Below are 25,401 nucleotides of genomic sequence, written 5' to 3' on the forward strand. Positions count from 1 at the left end.
CCAACAGTGAGTACAGAGACTTGCCTTTGGGGTCACTCCCCATCATTCACTCTGAGCTCATCATTTATGTAGAAGGCATGACAGTTTTAATTTTAATCTCTCTCTCTTTGCTCTGGCGCTCTCTCTCATTCTGATTCAGATGTTTTCACTGGCATGAATTGTAATTAGCAGCTCACACATTGTAACTTGTGTTATGCATATTGTAGGTTCAAACTCGCATAACTGCGTATGTACATGTGTAAATAATGTTCAGTTCTGAAGTCCAGGTTCAATTCAGACTATCAAATTAATTCAAAATATCAAAGTCTATTGATTGTTGGTACAGAGCATACAGAGCCTAAGCTCCTCCTTAATCTCTGCCCACTTTGCTTTTGTACGATGCGCCCCTAAACACTGTGGTTTCCATAAAGAAGGTAATAGAGTGACCCTCAAAAGTGACTGAGGGGCGAATCAATGATGCAGGTTAAAATTTAAGGTTGTGAGTTTCAAATTTTATTTTTTTATATATTATTTTATTTTTATATATTTTTGATGCTGGATTGAAACCATTACATGCATGTGTGTGTGTGTGTGTGTGTGTGTGTGTGTGTGTGCATCCATAATCACATTTATAATACAGCGCAAAAGTCAGAGACCAATCTTCAACCTCCAATGCCGTATAGTGTGTAGTTGTGTGTGTGTGTGTGTGTGTGTGTGTGTGTGTGTGTGTGTGTGTATATATGCATATGCATATATATATATATATATATATATATATATATATATATATATATATATATATAAAACATACATGCATACATATACACACACATACATATATATATATATATATATATATATCTGTGTGTGTATGCATGTATGTTTTATATATACATATACATATATGCATATATATACGTGTGTGTGTGTGTGTGTGTGTGTGTGTATGTATAATATGTATGTATGTATTGTACTTTTTCTGAAAATATTTCACAGAAACCCCACAAAAAACTGGATTTCCTACATTAGACCACCAGTAGCCTATAGCAGCATGGCAATTTTTTTTAACTGCTGCAAAATTGGAGAAAAAAAAAATTTGTTGCATTACATTTTTATTCAGTATGTATGTCATTATGGATGCACAAACACACACGTGTTTGTGTGTACCTGTATGCACACTGGAGAGATACATGCACTCTCTTTTGCCCTCTGTTGCTCGCTCTCTCACTCACTCACTCTCTCATGCTTTTTTGCCCACTCACTCTTCCTCAAGCCCCCAGCCTCCCCAGCCGAAGACCCCTGAGGTGCCGTGGTCAGAGTCAGACTCAGCTGTTTTTCACCTGACAGACGAGTCCTTCGACACGTTTCTGGAGGAGCACCCCTCAGCTCTGGTCATGTTCTACGCTCCCTGTAAGCTATCAACACCAACAGCTCAGTTCCAGTTCAGCTCTCTTACAGCACTCTTAGATTCACGTTTTTGTGTTAATGATTGTCTGAGTGGGCAGCGGAAGTCTGAAAGGCCAGATTTCTGGCTGTCATGGTCTTTTCCTTAGAGTCCTGTTACATGTCACTGCTGGATTGATTTTGTTCAGAATTGCTTGCTGTACATGTATCGTGTTTGACACACTGAAAAGAGGCCTGTTTGGTGTGTGGTTATTTCCATCTGTTTGCATCAGAATCTAAACAGACCTGTTGGGAAAAGAGATGGATTTGATAATGAGAATGTGACAGTTGTGTTTTAGAGCATTTCACTGGAGCTCTTTGGGTTTTTCTGGTTTGGTTTTGTTTGGTTTTTTTTAACTGCCACAATATATCTCTCAGCTCTCATGCATTTTAAATCAAAACGCCTCAGACAGAACGTTTCTTCATGCCCTCAGCTACATCCTACCTTCTACATCCTATACCCAGACATGCCTCCCTTTTTTCTCTCCTTACCTAAAAATACACACATTGCTTGTGTGTCATGTTGCCACGGAGAGTCACTTTTGCTTCAGTTGTGATGCCAAAATACTGACACAAACATGAATGCATGCTCGTCACTGACAGACTGACAGATGGCAGATCGGGCTTCATTCTCACTCTCCTTCTGTTTAATTCTCTGAGACAGACAGACACAAATGTACTTACATGATTTCCTCTTGTGAGTGGCACCCTGGCCCACCACCCTGTGAGTGTTTTCCCACACGCTCCTGTGTTTAGTGGTTTTGGCCCTTTTATGGATATGAGTCATAAATCCATATACATAAAAACCCAATTGCAATATCCCATCTCAGAATATTACACAACCCACTCAGCAGTATTAGAGCATTTATGAAGTGTGCAAATTTACTCATTGGCTCTTTCCTGCTCCCCTTGACTCAATGAACGCATAAGCTGTGGCCCAATGAATGTTGTTTTATGTTCCCTTTAACAGCCAGTGTTGGTGTAGAGCAGGTGTAAGAAAAGAGGGAAACTCCCAGCAGTTAGCATTTTAAGTGTTTTTGAAGGGCAGGCTAATGCTTTGCGAGCTGAAAGCCATTTCCCATTAACTCAATATCTTACACAATGTTTCAGTGACTGACTCATTATGAGCGCTATGGAGATTATGTTTATACGGTTCAGATAATAAACAGCTTTCATATAGTTTAATCCAATTGCCTGGTTATTTATCACTCCGAGCCAAGTGCACTTGTACTTACTACTGGAGAATGCACTTCAGAGTGGACCATGTTAAATACAACTGCTCTGAAGCCTCTTGCAGCTTATTAATCAGAATAATGGTTTCAGTCTCGCTTTTGGTAAAGGATATAAAAAATGCCACCAGGAGTCCATTTCGGCTGTCAATTAGTGTTTGATCACTGGAGCCCAATTATTTCTGTGATAAAATGTTATCCCTTTTGTTGTATAAAAGAATTTTAGAATTCAGCTGTGCTCTTTTTTAGTTCTTTTAAACCACATTTAAAGTAATACTTTTGCTAAATAAATAAATTTTTTTATATTTTTATATATATATATATATATATATGTGTCCCTGTCACGATTGGCCCCTCCCAGTCCTGTCCATGTGTTCGTGTTTTGGTTTAGCCCATGTGTGTTTGTTTTGGTTCATAGTCCGGACATGGGTAGTAAATCAAAAACGTAAAATCGCATTCAAAACATTTTCACAATACTTTGTATAGCTGAATGCAAATGTTTGGGCACCCTTGGCCAAATTACATATTGTGACAAGAAATAAACACAACCTTTAGAGCAACTCTTTTAAACAGTAGCATTGTTCTGCAAATGTTAATGCAGTTATGTTTGATTATAAAAATAGAAAAAATAGTCATTGTGGCATGATTAAAGCTTACTGTCTCTGGCAGCACTTAGTACCACCCATTTTGATAGACAGTGTAGCTGATAGGTGCTTTTTATAGCAGCTAGCAGTCCTGTTCTTGTTTTAGGAATTTTTACCCATTTTTCTTGCAGACCACTCCTAGTTCTGTAATATGTGTGGGTTGTCATGTGTATACATGTTTAAGATCTGCTCAGAGATTTTCAATCCTGTTGAAGTCAGGGGATTGAGAGGACCATTCCAAAAGCTTCTTGCAGTAGTGCATGGTGGATTTTTGATGTGTGTTTTATAACTGTCGTGTTGTAGAAGCCAGCCCCTTTTTGTAGCTTCAGTTTCTTAACCGGTAGCATATACTTCCAGAAGTTGGGAATCCAAAGAAATTCATTCTTTCATCTATTTATGGAGAGTTTCCTGTGCCACGGGCAACAACACAAATCCAGAGAACAGTAGATCCACCCCCAAGTTTAACATTTATAAAGGTGTTGTTTTCATCAAATCTTTTGTCTAAATAGTGTTTTGCTTACTTCAGAGATTGACTTTTGTGATGAGTTTGCAGGTAAGGTTTCCTTCTGAAGACTCTTCCATGGAGATCATTTTTGTGCAGGTAACACTGCACAGTGGAACAGGTGCATCACTCCTGTCGTTGTTGTATGGGGGTTTTGCTTTGCCTTGCTAGCCAGCAAGCAGGCAGTTCTATCTGAGAGATTTTTTTATCTTCCAGATTTTGACGTCAGTAATTTCCCTTAACTATTTCTCAAAGACATTTCAGACAATGTAACCGGTTAATAGTAATATCTTTTTATATTCTTCATCTGCTTTGCAGACATGAATTAGCTTCATTTTCAGATCCATAACCAGCTGCTGAAGCAAACTTCAGACACCAAAATGTGTCTTGGCTACTCATCTGTCTGGGGTTAGGGGAATATGATTATAACTTCAACTAATCTAAACAAACAGAACTGAGTCATGTTGATGGTTTATTTAATGTTGTGCCCTCTTTACTTGAAGCGTGACAGCGTTACATGTGTTCTCTCTCAGGGTGCGGCCATTGTAAGAAGATGAAGCCAGAATATGATGAAGCTGCTGAAATTCTGAACAAAGATGCAAATGTGAGTTCGTGGTTTCTTGAATTTCTAATGCAAGTGAGCAGGAAGTGAGCAGCTGGAACAGCCTTGCTTCACTGCTGTGCTAATGTGTTTGAAGTAGGAGAAAGGGAATAGAGTCACTCTGTGCCTGAGAGCACATGTCTGTGCACTTTATACAGTGGTTCCAGGTGTAAAATTGCAGCTTTGAGGTATGAGTCCTTCAAAAATGAGCTGTGTGTTGGGTTAATTAAAATGAGTGCGTTTTTAATTTGCAGTGATGCGAAGCAATTTTGCCTGTCTGAAATTAGCTTTTTATAGCAACATTGCTTACAAACCCTCTGTTTTCATGGTTATAGTTTACATAATTTGTTTTGAAACTCAGAGTATTAAGACACACGACTGCAACGATACAGTTTACAAACATCCTTATTTGACCTTGTGTTGTGCATTAGTGTATAAACATATGTGGTTCTGATTAGTGGGGTGGGTCTTCTGAGTTAACACTGAGCAGAGTTTTAAGCCAGAAAAGTCACCAGAGCCTCATGATTGGATCAGTCATTTTATTCACAATGTCCGTGAGGCCTTCAGCTTGACACATGGCTTTTTTCCCAGTGCTAGAGTTCAATGAGAAGGTCTTGTGCATTATTTAATGTAGCAGGCATGCTCCAGTCCTTACGCCCCTCTCCTCAGAGACAGCTGAGCTCACTTATTTTTCCTCATTCCACTCACTTGGCCCTTCTTGCATCTAAATTAGAGAGTCTACATTGCGGGTCCTTTTTTAATGTAGCCTGTATTCAGTTTTCCATCCTCTGAGTGTTTGAAACAAGGGTGTTTAAATGTACATATATACAGTACTGTGGAACTCAGAGACACCATCTGTTTATTAAATGTTGAGTCAAAACAACTGGTAATTACATTAATCCATTTTAAGCTTTTTCTTAGGAAATTAGATGTAGTCCACTTGCGTAAGGAATGGAAAAATCAAAGGAAAATAATTATTGGGGAAAAAACGGGAGTTTCAAAAACTAGAGTTTTCTATACCGACAAAATGGTCCTGGTAGACCACCATAACGGTCCTTATCAGATAAACAGCTTTCATCTTTAAGAGATCAAAGAAAATCAAGCTCCACTCTTGCTTCAGACCTGAAAAGATCCAGAAGTCTTTCCACTGTAAGAAGAGAACTGTGGGTCTGAAAGGATGTGAAGCTGTCAAGAAGCTGAGAAGCTGATAGTGTTTTTCAAATGAGTTTACTTTCCACCCCAGAGTACAGACCTCAGCATCACTGTATGTGTTTGAGATTACTTTGATCGTGAGAACCAGAAAGTGCAGCTTCTAAGTCTGAACATTGAAGGTGTTTAAAAAAACCTGCGTATTTCTGAACACTTAAAAAAACAACTAAACAAGTCTCCTGAAAAAACAGGGGCCGTAATGTAGGCAAAGAATAAACACACTAAATGCTGAAAAATTTGATATTATGTGTAGTTGTTGAGGCGTCTGTGTTATTTTCTATTAAATACATCTTTCCTGCTTTGCTGACACTTAATAATGAATAACTGGCCAAAAATGATATGAAATCAGGTTTTCGCACATTACTTTAAATGTAATGCTGATGACATTGTGACATTTTGTAAATGGTGTGTTTTGTAAATGGCCTGCCAGGGATTATCCAAGTTTGTTCTCGTGTCTTGAACATAGAATGATGTGCCTGTATTGTGAAGATTCTGTTGAACATTCTGTACATAGTATCTGCCATAGAAGCTTAAATAGCCCGCAGTCCTACAATCAGTTGCAGACTTCTATTCCACAGAGAACTCCTATAGTTTAGATTGGCTGCCCTAAAGGGTCAGTGTAATCACACAAATGCTTCCTCTGTTTGTAATAATGACCACAAAACCCATCGTAGTGTTCAGGGTCCCTAGTGGCTCATCTCTTGTAATGCCAATACAGAGAGAATTGAATATGCTTAGATGCAGCTCACCTGATTTCTCTTTTTTGTCATTGTATGTCACTGTCTGTAATGATGTTACTACATCTGCTGTGATGCATTTCACCTTCATTAGCATCTACAATTAACATGCAGATTGACTCGTGCCAGTTGTCATGCTAAAAAGAAAATAATAATTCAGGAGAGCTTTGCTGAAATGTGTGATGCTGAGAGGTGTTTTTTTCCAACCTCTCTGCGTCAGCTGCTCATCTCCTCAGACCCCAGCTGAACTCTAAATCTCTTTCAGCCTTTAATTATTCCACATCTCCCCTCCATCAGCAGGAGGTCCCCTCAACCAGGGAACATGATCAATATTAAAACAGTGACTCATTTTGTTCTCAAATTAGCGCAAGCTTATAATTCAAATTAAGTGACGCAGATCTGCTAAGGCATTGTAAACTATTAATAAGACGCATAATTGCTGGAAAGCTGTAGTGTCCTAAACTGATCTGAGAAATGGAAAATGTGTTTTCTCCTTTGGGATAGGTGTTCTGCTTAAATATAGCTTTGTAGGACAGAAGTTTTGGTTATGGTTATTTAAAGCTTAAGTGGAGACAATATATAAGATGATGATAAAAATAATAATATAATATAATAATATATATAAACAATATAAACAATGAACCAAGTTACAGACACATTGGCTAATCAGTTAATAAAACCTTACTCCACATCTCAGATATCCAGTTTTGATGTTCTGGTGCAGATTTTTTCTTGTTTGGCATCTGAGGCAAATTTTGGTAGGATGAATGTTAGTGTCTCCCTGAAGGGGAACATAATATCACTTTTGGAGACAGCTTTCATTGAGGCGGCAGCTGTAACTCATGGGTTATAAGAATGAAAGGATGGAGGAATTAAAGTGGCAGTAGACACAAAAGTAAATCAGTTTAAGAGTTAAAGGTTAATACAGATAGATTTGATACTGTACATGGAGTTGTAGTCTAATTACTGTAATTTTATGTTAAATAACTTTCTTGTTTTTTTTAAATAACTTGTATTTAATCATCATTCTGACTGGAAATTGAATAAACTAAAGGGTGGTCTGATTGTACACAGTATATTAGTACAGTAAGTCTTTCATATGCTCAAAACATTTTACAGTTCTTTTTAATGTGTCTGTCTGTGTTTTCTCAGAGTCCAGGCGTGTTAGCAGCAGTGGATGCCACCATCCATAAATCAGTGGGAGAGCGCTTTAAAATCTCTGGGTTCCCCACAGTGAAATACTTTGAAAAGGGAGAGGAGAAATACACCCTGCCTCATCTCCGGACCAAAGACAAGATCTTCGAGTGGCTGCAGAAGTGAGTTCCTTTCCATTCTCCATTCCTGGCCTTGAGTATGGATCATAAAAGGGCAGAGTGAGAGAGACTAAGAGCTTGAGCTCATAACACGTTTTATATAGGAACATCAAGAGTCATAACTTGGCAAATTTATACAATCTACTCAGAGTTTCAGTTTACGCTTCACATAGCACGACTTTATTCATCATGCAGGGGTGCACTGTAGTACTGCTGAAACCTACTTCTTACCCAGGAATTTGTGTATCTTTATAGTTTTTGGTTTAATACAGAGAGATTGACGCAAGTAAGAGTAATGTAGTGCTGTGTGTACTTTTTTCTGCGGTAATGAAATTTCTCAGCAGCAGCTGTGCATGAAAAATGCACATAAGTGCTGTTGCCCCACCCGAATTTTCCCTGGTGGTCTGAGTTTGTGCCTGGGAATCTGGGAGTGTTCAGGTAAGGTCATGCACAGGTGAAGCATAAACTCTCTCCTCTAGGCCTCCTGCTAGACTGCACACTGAAACTGCATCACTGCTGCCTCACCTGTCTAGAAATATTCAGGCCAATTGATCAGAAATACTGGAGAGATGTCATATTGCCTTCCCCCGAATCTGGTTGAGTGCTGAAATGCCAGCTGAGTGATTTGCTAGACATTGTCAGGCCCAGAGGCAGGAAAACCACAGCCTGGAAAAAACAGATCTGATCTGAGGACATTTATCTGGGACTGTAATAATGGAGAGGCTATACACTCTGGCTGACTCCAGATCAGTCTCTGTAGCTGTGCTATTACAGACTTTCAGTGGTCTAACGAGTAACCCAGTTTTCTGCCTCAGGCTCATAGACATCACATTTGCCATTGCTGCAGCAGTCTGCTCACACTTACACTTCGGGGTGTGTTCAGTGGTGCTTGACTTCAATCAATCACTACCGTGACTCTGCTGACCTCTGAGCTGAAAGGACTGCCCTTGCGCTGGTCCTCAGAGAGGCCCGTTGTGCTAGCTGAAGCCGCTGTACTGAACGAGGATCCATCCATTCACCCTGGAGCAGACTGACAGGGCCAAGACTGCAAAAGACCTGCAGTGAGCCTTAGCTTATGGCATGGACATGGACCACCAGCTCAAAGGCCAAGGGTCTGCTTTAAGGATTGCTTGGAGAATTTAGCTTTAGGTCAAATCGAGTGAGATTTTTTGTGTTGCCAGATTCAAGCATGGTCATCACAAAGCCTTTTTCCTCTCTGTAGTTTTTATCAGGTTATCTTATGGTTGGTCATGAGGATTAACATAACATAAGACTATCAACTTGTTTATCATACCCTTCACGGTGCTCGCTGGTGACAGTCGCATTTCACACATGACATCTTGAAGCTGTGAATGCCAACACCAGCTTTGCAGCAAAGTACTAATGTGGTGTCTTCTCTCCAGAATCTGATACTGAAATCTCCTCTTATATGTCCTTGTAGATCACTCAATTTCCTTCAATAACATGTGATGCCCCAGTACCATTTGCAGAGAATCAGCTATCATGATGCTCCCAGCTTCGTACGTTCACTATGTGTCTGGTGTTGCTTCTCCAAACATGACAGCTGAATTATTGTCAAACAGTTCTACTTTAGTTTCGTCTGACCAAATTGCATTATTCCCAAATAGTTCTGATTTGTCTGAATGCTCGTGTGCAAATTGTAGATGCGCATCTCTCTAGGCGTGTGTGTGTAGGCGTGTGGTGTACTAACACTTTGTTCCCTATTAGTTTAGTTTTTTAAACATAACTTTGTTCATGCTAATGAATACATACCTTTTCGTCCATGTTTATAAGTCATTATGTTTGTAATTGAAATTTTTAACTGAATATTTACTGGAAGTATATTAAATAACAAAAGTGTATGAATAGTTGTTTCTGTACACTTTATATCAGCCCTTTCCTAACAACTTATTCGATTAGCATACTTGCTTTCCAAATTACAGACTAAGCAGCCTTTTTAAGTTGTTTTGCATTTTTCTTGTAAACATGGCATTTACTGCATGTGGTTCTTTTTGTCTTTTAGACCAAAAGTTTTTCTCTAAGTAAAGGCTCATCATTTGAAGCCATATCTAACCTGACACTATGAGCTGTAGGAGAACAGCATTGCAGAAATGACTGTACATGACTATAGCAAATCTGACAGGCAAAGGCACTCACATAAGGTTGGAAGCAAAAAGTTTCCACATTAAGGTTGGTTGTCCTAACTTGATCAGTTTTTTTTGTTTGTTTTTTTTCCTCTGGCTGAAATTTCAGAAATATGAGATGCAACATGAGTCCCCATCTTTGCTACTGACCACCTTGTTATGTATCTAACTCAATAAATGTATCTAAATTCACTGTGCAGGTGCATTTTTTGTTCATTACAAATACAAACATTGTATGTGAACCCTTAACGGTACAACAGTGGTTTTAAGGTCCTAGGTTACTTAGGCATGATACAATTATCTTGCCTAACTAAAGTTACTGAAGACATACCCTTGAGGGTGCCACCCCAGTGACAGTCGGGTACCTTTTTTTTTTTTTTTTTTTTTTTTTTTTTAAAAGACACTTTCTGACTCTTCTCTCTCTTCCTCTTAGTCCCCAGGCCCCTCCTCCTCCAGAACAATCATGGGAGGAGAAACCATCTAGCGTGAGCCACCTTGGAGCTGAGGACTTCAGGGAGGCTTTAAAAAAGAAGAAGCATGCTTTAGTCATGTTCTACGCCCCATGTAAGCTCTCTGACTTCGTAATGACTAGAGGATGCTCAAAAGTCTGACCCTGGGACCAAGTCTAGGAATTCAATTGTAGCATGTAGTATCTTTAGTAAGAACACATAGCTGCTGCCCAATTTATTATATAATGAGGGAAACAGTGTTCACTATATACAAATTCAATTTTGAAATTATAATTAAAGATTGACCAGTAAAAAATAAAATGTGACCTATTGAAATACCACCCCATTTCCAAAAAAGTTGGGACGCTGTTCAAAAGGTAAATAAAAACAAAATTCAATGATGTGCAAATCATTTAAACCATAACCAAAAAAAGTTGGGACAGGGGCTTGTTTACTGTTGTGTTTCATCACCTCTTCTTTAGACAAACTGTAAGTGTTTGGGAACTGAGGAGATCAACTGCTGTAGTTTTGAAAGTGAAATGTTTTCCCATTTTTGCCTAACATAGGATTTCAGCTGCTCAACAGTTCAGGGTCTTCTTTGTCATATTTGCAGGCAGGCTAGTTTAGCGCCCAGACTCTTTTAATACAGAGCAATGCTGTTTTAATACATAAAGAATGTGGTTTGGCATTGTATTCCTGAAATAAGAGAGGCTTCCTTAAAAAAGACGTAATTTGGATGGCAGCATATGTTGCCAGAACATGTTTATATTGTTCAGCATTAATGGTGCCTTCACAGATGAGCCAGTCACCCATGCCATGTGCACTAATGTACCCCATAACATCATGAATACTGGCAGAGTGGTGAACCCCTCCTCATCTTCACTTCTGTAAGACTCTCTGAGATGTTCATTTTATACCCAGTCATGTTACTGACATGTTGCCATTTAACCACCAGGTGTGTTATTTTTTATTTTTTATTTTTTTAAGCATTACCCAATATTACAAGCCTTTTCTTGCCCTGTCACAACTTTGTTAGAATGTGTTATTGGCATCAAATTCAAAATGAGCATATCATTTTCAATAAACACTAAAATTTCTCATTTTAATGAAATATAGGGGTTCATTTATTTGCACGTCGTTACATTTTATTTTTAGTTATATTTTTTAGTGTCCCAACTTTTTCGGAAATGGGGTTATAAAAATTATACATTTGACTTGAATTCTTCCTACTGAAAATTGTTACATTAAAAATGTCATTTTTGAACATAAGTGCAATTCATTCACAACTTCAAATTAAAAATTAAAAAAAATTTAACTAGTAAGATTTCTATTTAACAATTTTTACAGTTCCCAGCATTTTCTTTTTACTTGTTAATATTGAACTAGTGATTCCTACCCCCTAGTTAGGATGTACATGATATACAAGCATTATGGTGGAATATTCTCATATAATTCAATATACAATAAGCTGCATGAGCTGGGCATTTCCCGTGTTGTCTGGTCATGAGATTTGTTTCTTATTCCTTATTTGAACCCCAGTTTAATCACTTGGCAAATCGTGTTAAATCTGAAGAAGCAAATGGAAATAGATGATCAACCATTCAGTTGACACGGGTTCACATAGTGCTCCTACATTAAAGGAAGTTTCTAGCTTCCTTTTGATAAAGCCTTCAAAGAGAACAATGTATTAAATAATCAGAGTGCTTTAATTTCCTCTACAAAGTAGGCCTCCAGATGCAAAAAGACCCATATCTTATTGTTCCCCCGTCCCTGACTTGTCTAATCCTTGGTGTAACATCCGCTTATTAAGGGATTTATGTGATCAAGCTATTCCTTATGATAGGAAGACTCAAACAATATGTTAATTGTTGCAAATGGGGCCTCTATTAAATTAACCAGCAGTCCTCCGTGCTAAAATTTTCTCCGCCCTGAAACCTCATGTTGTCTTTCATAATGGGCAATGTCCAAGCTGATTGCATTTGTCTTTTGTCCCTGATACTTTGCTTAGTGCCCATTTAATGTGCTTGTTAGCAAAACTGTAGCATTGTAACAGCACACTTAAAGACTTTTATATTTCAATGTATTTATCTATACCTTGTACATATCTATACATACCATTGCACATATTAATAATAATAATAGTAATGTCATTGTGATATAAATCAGAAATATTAACCTTCAACCCTAATAGAATCTTTCAGCTTCTTTGACTATTTAGAAAATATTATATTCAGATTTTTTTCTGCTGAATTTTAAATACTAATTACTGTCAATTTAGATGATTGGTGACCCAGTTATTAAGGTTATTGAAACATCTCATCACCATTGCTATTTACTAATTAATGGCCCTGCTTAATATACAGCTGGCAAGGCTTTATGAGAGTGTACCAGTTAATGACAGGAACAAATTTTCACATTTTCTATCAGATTCTTAAAAAAAAAAAAAACAACACATTACAAAAAGTAACACATTGCTTCCTTTCTAAATAACTCTCTCTCCTTAACCACGAGAAAGATGAGGAAAGCAGCCTTATCAGAACATCCGTTAGATACAGTGGCACATTTCCATTCAGACTTAGAGATTACATTTTACATTTATCTCGTGACTGAAAGTTCCAGTGTAATGGTTGCATGGGCCAGTATGAAGGTTAGCAGCATTATGCACCATTATTTCTAATGACTCCTGAGCTTCTGAAATTAGGGGCTGTGCTGGTCACACAAGCAGGCCTTTGTCAGGAGGCGCAAGCATCGTTAGTTTTCCGTCAGGTGCCATTAAAAGTTACCCGTTTCTGGAGCTGCATTCTCCTACACAAATGACTTTCATTTGAAAACTTGCTTTATTGTGGTAGCTAATGTTAAATAAGTTAAATAAGGCATGACAGGACAACAGTATATGGACATATTTAAGCTGATTCTTAGTCTGGTTGCTGGGCTGTGAGCTGGTTTAACTGACTATGAAAGTTTTTGTGAATTAGTTTAGATATGTAAGATGTAAGAAGTCAGTATTGCTCTGGGTTTGTGGGTTGAAATGCTTCTATGGTTTTCTTCTATGGACTTCTATGGTTTTGGAAGATATCTTCATCAATAATAAAATAACAGTAGTCAGAACATGTCAGTCTGCTGAGTTTGGAGCCTTTCTGGGACCCAGCTGAGCATCTGTTATGGAAGAGGCCACAAACAGTTATACATTACTTAGAAAAGTGCCCAGTAATGGGGTTTCATCAGTGGGTACATAAAAGAATTTATTACTTTTTGTTAACTTGAAGTGGGTTGTGCCTAATGTCGAGTAATTCTGTTATTGACAGGCCATGACCAGTTCTGGGTGTAATACTTGTTGTCCCTTCTGTGTATGCATGAATAATATCTTCCTTTTTTGCACTCCATCACTACCTGCTCTTTCTCTCTTGAATTATTCTTTGATATTTATGGCCTGCTGTGTGTGCTAGAACATTTAATGTCTTTGCTTTGTACCCAGTACAATGGGCTGGAGTGAATGATGACATGCCTTTGTCCCCAGGGTGCCCACACTGCAAGAATGCCATTCCCCACTTCATTACAGCTGCAGAGCTTTTCAAAGATGACCGCAAGGTAAGACTCCACCCTGTTGTAGAAATATCTCGATTGTAAATAAGAAACACGCATAACTTCTGACAGTCTAACTCTCCATCCGTCTCAGGCAAAGTCAGCCTGAGAAACTCTGTCTTTAATCACTTCTTTTGTCTCAAGGTCTTCACACCTTTTCATCTCTCTGTGTTCTGCTGTATTCAAAGGTACATTATTTTAGCTCTATTATGACCCATCACTGAATACTTTGGGTCCACCTGAAAAATTAACCAGTTGAAAACTTTAAACACACCCTTTTCTACTTCCAAAAAATGTGAAGACACTAATAAATGTTCAAACCAGAGATCTCCAAATAGAGTCCTGGAAAGCAGCACACGACTAAAGGTTTTCACTTATATTCTGAAAGTTAGTGTTTTAGAAAAGTAAAATATTGAGCTGAATTAATCTTGGTAATAAAATGTCTTATTAAATAAAATGACATATTTTGAGAACTGTGTATATGCCATATGTCATGTCAAAAACATGCTGCTCTGTTTCATTTTAGTTTTTTCATCTTTTTGCAAACGTAAATTGTTCTTTACACTGTGTCAACATTGCATGACAAATGTACCTAATGGAAGTGATTCAGAATTAACTGACATTAAATCTCATTACGCTAATATGGTTAAGAATGTTTGCTTTTTTTTTTTTTTTTTTTCCCTTCTATTAGGAGCGGTGAGTTTTTTGTGACAACAGAAACAATAAACAGAATGGACATCTGATTTTTATCGATATAGGTTTAACCAATTTCCTGAATTGCTACCTCAATATTTGGTAATTAATCAATTTTTTCTGGTAATTACTACATTTTTAACCAAGTTATTACATAACGAATAGATATTATTCATAAACTACTTTAAAATAATATCTAATCTAATATAGAAAACTGAATTATGGTTAAAAAGTTTAAAGAGTTAATCTTAGATGTTGTTTCTTACATTTTAAACTCTACAGATGGTTCTTCAAGAGTTCTTGCTCTATATAGAATCACGAACATTCAAGGAATCATTTACATGCTTAAATTATTCTTCAGATTAATGAAGCTTGTGTTGTGTATGGTTCTATGAGGAACCTTTTTGAAAAGGGTTCTATATAGAACCAAAAAAGGGTTGTTGTATTGTTACATTGTCCATCTTCTATCAGTAACAATTCTGTTATGTAGAGCCATATACAACACATTCTCCATCAATCTGAAGAAACATTTTGTCATGCAAAGAACCCTTCAAGCATGCAAATGTTTCTTTGAGTGTTCATGGTTCCATACAGAACCTTTTTTTAACTTAAGATCCATTGAAGAATCATCTTTTTTTAAGACTAAATATTGAGTTTCACACAATGACATTTGATGTTTCTCATTCTGTGTTCTCTTTACCGCCATCTAACCCTTCCTCACATGTGACTCCAAATAGCTGAGTCACCTCTGATCACCCTTATATTTCATTTGTCTCTCCTAACTACAGCCATTCATCAACTGACACAAAACCGAGCTTTAAATTGTTGTTTGCAAATGGCTGGAATACATCATGCATAACATCAGCCAGCCTTTATCTTCCAATGGCTCTTACATTTGTACTTATGCAAGATCATTATTCAAATGAATGGAATTTGGAAATCTGCCTTGCCAAGGGTGCAGCGGAGCTGGCTGATTTAACCTTGATTTCCAGCTAACGCCCTGACAGCCCTCACTGATGTTGTGAGCCTTATAAGAAACAGATTATCCAAATTATTTGTCTGAAGGTCAGAAAACGTATACAGAAAGCTCCATCTACTGGTTCTCTGATAAAATGGGCATCTTTAACATGGTGCTAATTTCATTAAGCTGTCATTCGCTTGATCGCTTATGTGGTTGAAAGGGATAACACATATGTCTGGTGAGCCAGCCTTTTGGCAGCCAGTTCCATAGTGTGGAGAAGTGCCAAGGTCTTTTCAGATCTGGATCAATAGAGGAAAGCTCAAGCTGGATTCTAGAATGGAGCAACAAGGGAAGCCTTGATCACAGAGGAACAGGATTTAATTAATTTTGTTTAATTAAATCAAATTAAGGGCTGAACTGTGCTTGAATTGAGTGATGTTCAGTTGGTTCCCTTCAAATAACCATTCCTCATTTCTCCCGGGTTCATCCTTCATTTCTTAGTGCTGCCCATTTTTCTTTTAGATTGCACTTTAGTGCATGTACATAGCTGCCAAGGGCTCAGCTTTCCATTCTCTCAATTTATAATGCAGAACCTCTGTGTACTCTGATGGTCCACTTGTTAACAGGGTTTTGTTTATAGGAAGCAAACAAGTGCAAGCAAGCACAATTAAACACAAGCTTGCATTGGCGAGAAACAACGGATATCGGGGAGTAAATATTCGTCAAGGCCCCTGATATTCTTTTACTGATTGAACTGAATATGAACAAATAAGTCGCTGACTTACTTATTTCAAAGGGTCTTTGTTGCAATAGTAATGAGTCTGCTGCATATTAGGCTGCGTATGTCAGGCTGTTTAATTACCTGTGTGCCAGGAGCCTTGTTGTTTTCCTTAAAGCCGATAATTAGTACCTGATGTGGATCCCAAGATTCTAGAGAGCTGTCTGCCCTTTGCCAGCAAACAATAGAGTTACCTTTCTTTTGCTGACCCTTCTACTGCTCTCATCCACTCCACCCTGAAGCTATTGCCAAACCAATCTGTGTCAAAGAGGGTTTACATTGGGATCAATAGTAGAGTTGGCCAGCAACCTTTGAAAAACAATCCCTTTCCATTTAATTTCCTCTTGTCCTGTGGAGCTCTGATCTTGGATTGGATTGTAGAGGTAAATCTGATATTCAGATCTTCTAGTTGACGGTTCAGCAGGTGCCATTTCCTCTGATCTCCCATGTGATTGATCTCAAAGACAACAAGTCACCAAAATCTTTGTTTTATGTTTTGTCTGGTTTGCTGCTTTGATTTGCCCGACTGAGCTTGACCCTCGTTCAGCTTTTTTATGCCTTGCTCATGTGGATGACTCATAGTTATATAGGATTTCACTGAATATGTATCCTCAAGCAGGAGCATTCCATCTTTTTGTGAAGAACTGCCTCCATAGCCCAAGGCCTCAGATGACCTCTATTACTCAAAAAAAGAAACACAATAGGTCTGGATCTTAAGATCCACCTACAGAATTTAAAAATGAGAAATTGTCTCACGTCTTTCAAAAATAGCTTTCTCAGACATTATAAACACATCAATACGCCATGCATTTATTCTCTGAATGAGAATGAACACATCATGGTTTCACCAGATCGATTTGTATTTAAGACACAACTGTACCGCTGTGATTGTGGCCTGTCAGATATGCTTGCCATGACAACAGATGTCTAATAGCTTGGCCTCAGTCTTCCTCTTTGTTTTATTGTTTGATTGACATGCTGCAATTATCACATGCTGACAAGAGCAGTGTACACTGCTGTATTTTATTTTTTTTCCCCCAAAGCAGAGAACAAAATGCATGTTATCAAGTGCCTTTTACGGCTGATTTGTACATTTCACTAACTTCTCTGGTATGAGTATGCCAACATAAATCTATTTTACTTCCATGTTATTTTGATTGTAGAAGTGCCATCCTATACCTGTGAATATATTTTTCATAGCCCCAGTAAAATGGGCAAGCTCAAAGATTTCACATTTCCCTTGTCAGGCATTAAAATTACATGAAAGGCAAAAATGCGCATGGACTCTGGCCAGTACTGATACTCTACAGTATGACTGTTGCTAAAGGTTTTTTAGGGATGACTGGCCAGCAGCATCACAGAGTTGTAAGGTTTTTCCCCCACAAATTAGCTCAAGGGAGATTTACAGCATTATCCTAGCCAACTTCCGATATCAACTTCATTGCCACATGTCTGTGTGTGATTGGTGGATCTGTCAGCTCTTTTTGTAGAGAGTAAATCATTCCCTGAGCCCAACCGTCTTATCAGGCCTTAAGGGGGCTTAGGAGAGTAAACAGCCGAGCCGTGAGCAGACAGCACAATGCTTCACCATGCTGGCTACATTCTACACACTATCATTTTACACTCAGTTAATGTGTAGTCTTTGCAAAAAGGATTACCTTTCAGTAATCAATTCATAAACTCATCTGGCAGTGCTTGGTGGACAGGTGGTAGTGGACAGATGCATGAATCGGAAGTTGCCTCATAATTATCACATTATGATGGTTAAATGTGTGTTATCACTTTTCAGATTGCGTATGCTGCTGTGGACTGCACCAAAGGACAGAACCATGAGCTCTGTAAGCAGGAGGGTGTAGAAGGGTACCCAACCTTTAACTACTACAATTATGGCAAGTTCAGTGAGAAATACAATGGAGAGAGAGGGGTAAGTAGATACTAAATATGTAGTCTTTCAAGATTTGAAAATGTTGTGGAGGTTTATATTTCATCCTATGTTTTAGGTCTTACATATCACTGCTGCTGCACAAAAAAACATGTCTCTATAAACTCCATTTACCTTTAGCCTTGTGTTAAAATTTTAGAATGAATGGACCAATAGAGGTGGTGCAAAATTATGTGCCATATATTCATGAATGCAGTGCTGCACTGTATGGCCAAATGTATGTGGATACCTGACCATTACCCCTATTTGAGCTTGTTGGACATTCAAAACCAGAATTCTATGTGCGTATGGACATGGAGTTGCATTAATATAGAACTGTTGTATTGTTCAGTCATTTCTTTTAAATGCTACCCATGTACACTGTATGCAGGAAGCTGGCTTCACTGGATTCATGCGAAGCCTAAGAGGGCGGGACCAAGAGAAGGTGGGAAAGCGAAAGGAGGAGCTCTAAGAGTATGGGTGTGGCCATAAACAGGGGAGGAGTCTGTCATTGCACTGTGACCTGGGCAGGGACCTCCCAGCACTGATGCCACACACTTGAAAACCTCAGCTGAAAAGAGGATATTTTTTTATACAGCCGTGCCCTTACGTTTGTAATACCAATGTACAACCATGAGACCACTTGAGACTTTGCTTTGTTTGTTCATAGACATTTTTGTGGATAATTGCTCCAAAATACTGTGACTGCAGTTAATGAAACTACATCTTGAATCTATGCAATACTGAACACTCATATCCAGGATCTTTGTGATGGGGTGGCTTCTGTGTGAAGATGACACTTCAGCTACTCTGCATAAGCCCCCCAAAATCCTTGTTATTGCCAGTCTCCATCATTACCACTCCCATCTATGTGAAGAGGGACCATATGTGTACAGTCACACCAACTATTTTTGTACAGCAATGTAATGTGACATCTCAGCCTTCAGAAAGAGAACAGAACAGGAACATGTAGCTCATATTTGTGGCCTTAAATGTTTGAATAAATTTTATTCAAGTGGTGCAGTGCACCTGGGACTATATCAGTGATGTACTGGGGCCAAAATACAACAGAGCTTATAAAGTTGTGTGTTGAAGCCTTTAGCTTCTTTATTCCTTGTTTTGTTGTTTCTTTGTCAGCTATGGGAGAATAAAATACGAAACAAAAACGGAAAATGCCAAAAAGTATAGCTTAGCTTTTAATGATGAATTGAGTTCCAGAAATTATTTTGGCATTAGTTGTTAATCTTGTTTGCCCCTGCTTTGTTTTACCATCTCCATATATTCACTTAAATATAAGTGGCTAAAGAGCTCTACTAAAATAAATACACAAACATTACTGTAATGATTAAACACAAACTTTAAGCCTAGTATAGTGTAGCCTCTCACTTGTACTTCCCAAGTTTCCATTTCATTCCATTAATTCTTGCCATTCTATACATTATTTTGTGAATTATGTAGCAACCATTTGAGGACTGTCTTTTGTCTTTCTCTTTTTTCCTTTTTTGTTTGGTCAAAGCGGTTTCATAAACAGCACTACATAAAACCGCCATGGTTCATTCAGATTAGAACTAGTCAAATTTAAATGAATATATATATTCAGTCAACCAACAGTAAGATGTTCTTTAGTTTTGTACTGGAGCTGCAAGGCTATACAACTCATGAAAGTCTGTTTCACCTAAAATTGTTATTCTCGCAGCTCCATTGCAAAACTAAAGAGGTAACTTTGGACACCAAATACATCTTGGTCGACCATGTTTTGAGTAAAGAAGAAATTGTGTAAATTTGATTTTTTGATTAACAGCTACTTTAAAATAGGGAACCAAAATGACATTGTTCCCTGCCTCCTTCCTCAGGGGAGCATTTATCTGGGAAAAAAAATAGCAATAGCAGGTTTGATTAATGGCACACAAAATAATTTTTTCACTTTTCATATATCACTGCTGGCCACATCTTTTTACTTGATGTGTTGTTAAGAAAGGCAGTTACCAAGCCCAAATGCCACTGTGAGCCATATTGCAGTTATACTAGCATGTAATATTCATGTTATACTACAGATTTTAATGTGAAATTTTGCTTCGGTTTGTTTTTGGTTGTTTTATATACATATATACCTTACACATTCAGATCTGTCAGTGATGGAAAGAGAAATCCTTTTTCCTCCAAACATAGCCCATACATAATGTTGTGGCATGATTACTGAACAAGAAAACTCATACATCAAACAACTATGTTATTGGAGGTGTGAGAGGCACGCCAACAGATCCCAGCACTCTTGGTGATGGCAGAACCCTTAGCACATTATCTCTTTGGCAACTTTGCAGCTGTGTTGGAAACTCCCTGCTTAAGGCAGAATACATATTTAATAGGCTTATCTGTAGCTGAACGTATTCTATTATTCAAGAGTTTGATTCTTTTCATTATGAATAAAGTTCTCAGGGATAGCGAAACACAATTAAAGGGAGCTAACATGCATGGTCATTTGCATTTCAGCTGGATACTGAGTTTGTGTTGCCGAATTCTGAAGTGTTTACATTTGTCTTTGGGAGATGGTACACAAAGTGTTAACAAGTGATACTAAGATCCAATTTACATTACCTCATCAAATTATGGCAGAAAGTATTCAATCCAGTGAACTAAAGAAAGCTGAAGATGGCTGCTTTGAGTAGGGGAATGGTTTTGGGACTAGAGTGGTGTTTTTAGAACACAAGGGTGAAGAAGTGTACAACTGCTAAATTAATATCAGTCAAAAACAGGTGCATTAAACTGCAGTGAGGGAATGTTAAATACAACTTCTTACTCCTATGTTGCTCTAAATGACATCACTGACAATTTTGTCAGTTATGCCTCGATGTGGTTGAAACAGAAGCTCAGCTCTACCTTACTTGCTATAAAACCTTTGTCCAGTGTATTGGTTTTTTCATAGTTATTGGTCCAGGGGTCTATGTACCAAAGCATTGTTTGTTGAAGGAAATCCTGCTTTTTCTTATCCCAAAGGTCTCCATTTTGTTGAGAACTATCACATTGATGCCAAGAACTCACTTTCGCCTTTCTTGATTTATGTACCCAGCCATATGTACAGTTTTGCCCCATGAATGAACACTTGGCAAAATAAAAACATACATTTCCAACTATTATAGCTGGTGTTCTATATGGGTTGTTTTATGCAATCTGTTATGTTGAATGCAGTAATGCAAAGAATCAATAATGAAGTTTTACATATTCATCATATATATATATATATATATATATATATATATATATATATATATATATATATATATATATATACACATACACACACACACACACACACACACACACACATATATACACATACATACACTGCTCAAAAAAAATAAAGGGAACACACTTAACACATCCTAGATCTGAATGGATGAAATATTCTCATTGAATACTTTGTTCTGTACAAAGTTGAATGTGCTGACAACAAAATCACACAAAAATCATCAATGGAAATGAAATTTATTAACCAATGGAGGCCTGGATTTGGAGTCACCCACAAAATTAAAGTGGAAAAACACACGACAGGCTGATCCAACTTTGATGTGATGTCCTTAAAACAAGTCAAAATGAGGCTCAGTATTGTGTGTGGCCTCCACGTGCATTTTGACCTCCCTACAACGCCTGGGCATGCTCCTGGACTAAAGCATCCGCCAGCCCTGGACAGTCTGTGATGCAATGTGGCGTTGGTGGATGGAGCGAGACATGATGTCCCAGATGTGCTCAATCAGATTCAGGTCTGGGGAACAGGCGGGCCAGTCTATAGCTTCAATGCCTTCATCTTGCAGGAACTGCTGACACACTCCAGCCACATGAGGTCTAGCATTGTCCTGCATTAGGAGGAACCCAGGGCCAACCGCACCAGCATATGGTCTCACAAGGGGTCTGAAGATCTCATCTCGGTACCTAAAGGCAGTCAGGCTACCTCTGGCGAGCACATGGAGGGCTGTGCGGCCCTCCAAAGAAATGCCATACCACGCCATTACTGACCCACTGCCAAACCGGTCATGCTGAAGGATGTTGCAGGCAGGAGATCGCTCTCCACGGCGTCTCCAGACTCTGTCACGTCTGTCACATGTACTCAGTGTGAACCTGCTTTCATCTGTGAAGAGCACAGGGCGCCAGTGGCGAATTTGCCAATCCTGGTGTTCTCTGGCAAATGCCAAGCGTCCTGCACGGTGTTGGGCTGTGAGCACAACCCCCATCTGTGGACGTCGGGCCCTCATACCATCCTCATGGAGTCGGTTTCTAACCGTTTGTGCAGACACATGCACATTTGTGGCCTGCTGGAGGTCATTTTGCAGGGCTCTGGCAGTGCTCCTCCTGGTCCTCCTTGCACAAAGGCGGAGGTAGCGTTGTTGCCCTCCTATGGCCTCCTCCATGTCTCCTGGTGTACTGGCCTGTCTCCTGGTAGCGCCTCCAGCCTCTGGACACTACGCTGACAGACACAGCAAACCTTCTTGCCACAGCTCACATTGATGTGCCATCCTGGATGAGCTGCACTACCTGAGCCACTTGTGTGGGTTGTAGAGTCCGTCTCATGCTACCACGAGTGTGAAAGCACCACCAACATTCAAAAGTGACCAAAACATCAGCCAGAAAGCAGAAAGGTACTGAGAAGTGGTTTGTGGTCCCCACCTGCAGAACCACTCCTTTATTGAGTGTGTCTTGCTTATTGCCAGTGATTTCCACCTGTTGTCTGTTCCATTTGCATAACAGCATGTGAAATTGATTGTCAATCAGTGTTGCTTCCTAAGTGAACAGTTTTTTTCACAGAAGTTTGATTTACTTGGAGTTATATTGTGTTGTTTAACTGTTCCCTTTGTGTGTATATATATATATATATATATATATATATATATATATACACACACACATATATATATATATACATAGACACATATATATATATATATATATATATATATATATATATATATATATATATATATATATATGTATATACCTGTGTGTGTGTATAGATGTATGTATATATGTTTTTTTAAGGAGTGTACTGCAAAATCTTGTGTAACATTTGCCATTTACAGTTCAAGGAAAAGACCAGATACATATCACACAAGGGAATAAACTCTGATTTGACCACTGACTATATGTCAACACCACTCACATCATCCAGAGAGGCAAACGCGATGGCACTTTCTTACTGACATCCACTAAAAGTCATTCTTGCTCATGTTGTCACTAACAGAATCAAGCTTCATTCTTGGTAAGTAGGAAAAGAACATCTGAAAGAAGCCAAAGTACTTTGCCACTTTTAAAAGTTGAAGCCTGAATCACTTCTAGCTGATTGTGCTGCTGCCCATGGAGAAGCTCCTGCTGGTAAAATGCATGTAATATCTAAGTGCTGAGAGTGGCTGATTAATGCCTCGGAGAGTGAGCAAAGGTACCTACTCCATCAAAATTACTTGGAGGAGGATACTGAATAGGCAGCTATTCCCTTTCAGCTGGGTGCACCCCTCTGTGTTAAAGCTGTAGGGTGCAAAGGAGCCAAGCAGAGAAAGGAAATCAAAGAGAAAGGGAATGAGAAAGACAAAGCATCATTCAGCAATGTGTGTGTCTTGAGTAGAATTTGGTCTGGTTAAGAGACTATTTTCACTTCCAGTGATTGGTTTGTGTCCTTGAGTGCTGCGGTTGGAAAAACGGGTCCCATTTATGTGACCTGAAACTCCAAAATGTGAGGAGCTGTTGTTATCCAGCAGACTGAATGATTGTGTGACCAGACAGGCTGTCTGGCAGCGCAGAAGAATGGACACAGGACAATCCGGAAGACTGAATGACAGTGTGACTGCATAGGGCACATGAACAGACAGAGCGAATCAGACAGTGTCTTCAATCACTGGTCTACCTGTAAGAGCCGGTTTTAATGGGAGGATGAAAATGACAAAATGTGAAATAATTGCAGCTATTTGGATCAAATTGATGCTTTTCATACAATCTTAAATAAAGGTTCTTCAAAGATTCTTGGCTTGAGCACGATTCTAGAAAAAAAAATTTGGATAGACCCTTAATAAGGAAAAACATTTTCTAAAAATCAGTCTAACGTCTCATTTTAAAAAATCCATAGAACAATTATTTAGTGAACTTAACAGCGTTCTTCTAAGGCAGGTGTGGACAACTGAGGGCTAGAATTCAAGAATTTCTCCATTTCTCTGCCCTAACACTCCAACTAAACTTGGCAACTAAGTTTGAAGTTGAATCAGTGTGTTTGAGCAGGAAAATCACCAAACTGCAAGAATCCAGACCTCTAGAACCTCCCTGCCCCGTTCTAGGCCATCACTCCATTGAACCCTTTTTGCTGTTTTAATTTTCAAAAGCGTGTTTATGAATGGCTGTGTTAGAAACAGTAAGTCTACCCAAACTGATTCAAAGTTCACTCTTCAAATTGTTTGCTGGTTTTCGACAATGCTTTGTCACTTTGACACTTGGTGAACTCTCAGAGTGTATTTCTTGTGCCTGTGACCTCAGAATGAACTGCATAGAGGTATATTCAATAAACAGTCATAGGGACAAATTACACAGGATCAGAGAAGGACAAAGACATAGATATAGTTTGACGAACTGTTCTGGAGAAATAAAGATTTTCTTCACTCTCTCTGAAAACAACAGTCAAAATGATGTACAGCACCTGAAAAAAGATCCATACAAACTTAATTTCCTCCTAGTTCCAGGAAGTTGAACAGCACATCATTCTTCACCAACAGAAAAACTGGGAATTCATAGTTTTGCAAATTTAATTGAGATTAGTGTTAAAAGTTCCTGGATTTGCTTCTTATCCTCCTCTATTCTTCTGGTATGGGTTGAAGAGTGAGCACATCTACATTGCCCCTGTTTTGTCCCCTTAAATTTCTTCTAAGCTCTTGTGATATTGACAATCAGCAGAAGAACTGAATCATGGGTATAGCACAGAGCATAACGCTGTTGTCGGGAACAAAACCTTGTATCTCCATTTTTGACATTTTTCAGTTTTGGGCATAATTTGTAAATACCTGTTGCCCTTCACATTGTGTGTAAATTTAGTAACAATTGGACCAAAAGAAACGGCCCAAAATTACTTGGGAAAACGTCTGGTTCCATTGACTTACATTAAAAGTAAAGTATATTTTTTCCTTCTCCTGAAAAGTTACAATTTTGGAGATGCAAGGTTTTGTTCTGACAGCATCGATAAGCATTCTGC

At 38.5% G+C, this 25,401-nt stretch overlaps 1 protein-coding gene across 1 annotated transcript in view; it reads left to right on the plus strand.

The window, feature by feature from the left end:
* The window catches only part of pdia5 (protein disulfide isomerase family A, member 5), a 59,645-nt gene extending 38,326 nt beyond the window's left edge, over positions 1 to 21,319 (plus strand). Inside the window, exons 11-17 of the mRNA XM_017709530.2 lie at positions 1,253 to 1,389; positions 4,331 to 4,401; positions 7,497 to 7,660; positions 10,235 to 10,365; positions 13,768 to 13,838; positions 18,054 to 18,188; positions 18,577 to 21,319. Coding sequence (XP_017565019.1) covers positions 1,253 to 1,389; positions 4,331 to 4,401; positions 7,497 to 7,660; positions 10,235 to 10,365; positions 13,768 to 13,838; positions 18,054 to 18,188; positions 18,577 to 18,657 — 790 coding nt within the window. The 3' untranslated portion in view covers positions 18,658 to 21,319. The remainder of the gene's footprint in view (positions 1 to 1,252; positions 1,390 to 4,330; positions 4,402 to 7,496; positions 7,661 to 10,234; positions 10,366 to 13,767; positions 13,839 to 18,053; positions 18,189 to 18,576) is intronic.
* Positions 21,320 to 25,401: the final 4,082 nt, after the last annotated feature.

The sequence above is a fragment of the Pygocentrus nattereri genome, chromosome 6, assembly GCF_015220715.1.
Source record: "Pygocentrus nattereri isolate fPygNat1 chromosome 6, fPygNat1.pri, whole genome shotgun sequence".
Lineage (NCBI taxonomy): Eukaryota > Metazoa > Chordata > Actinopteri > Characiformes > Serrasalmidae > Pygocentrus > Pygocentrus nattereri.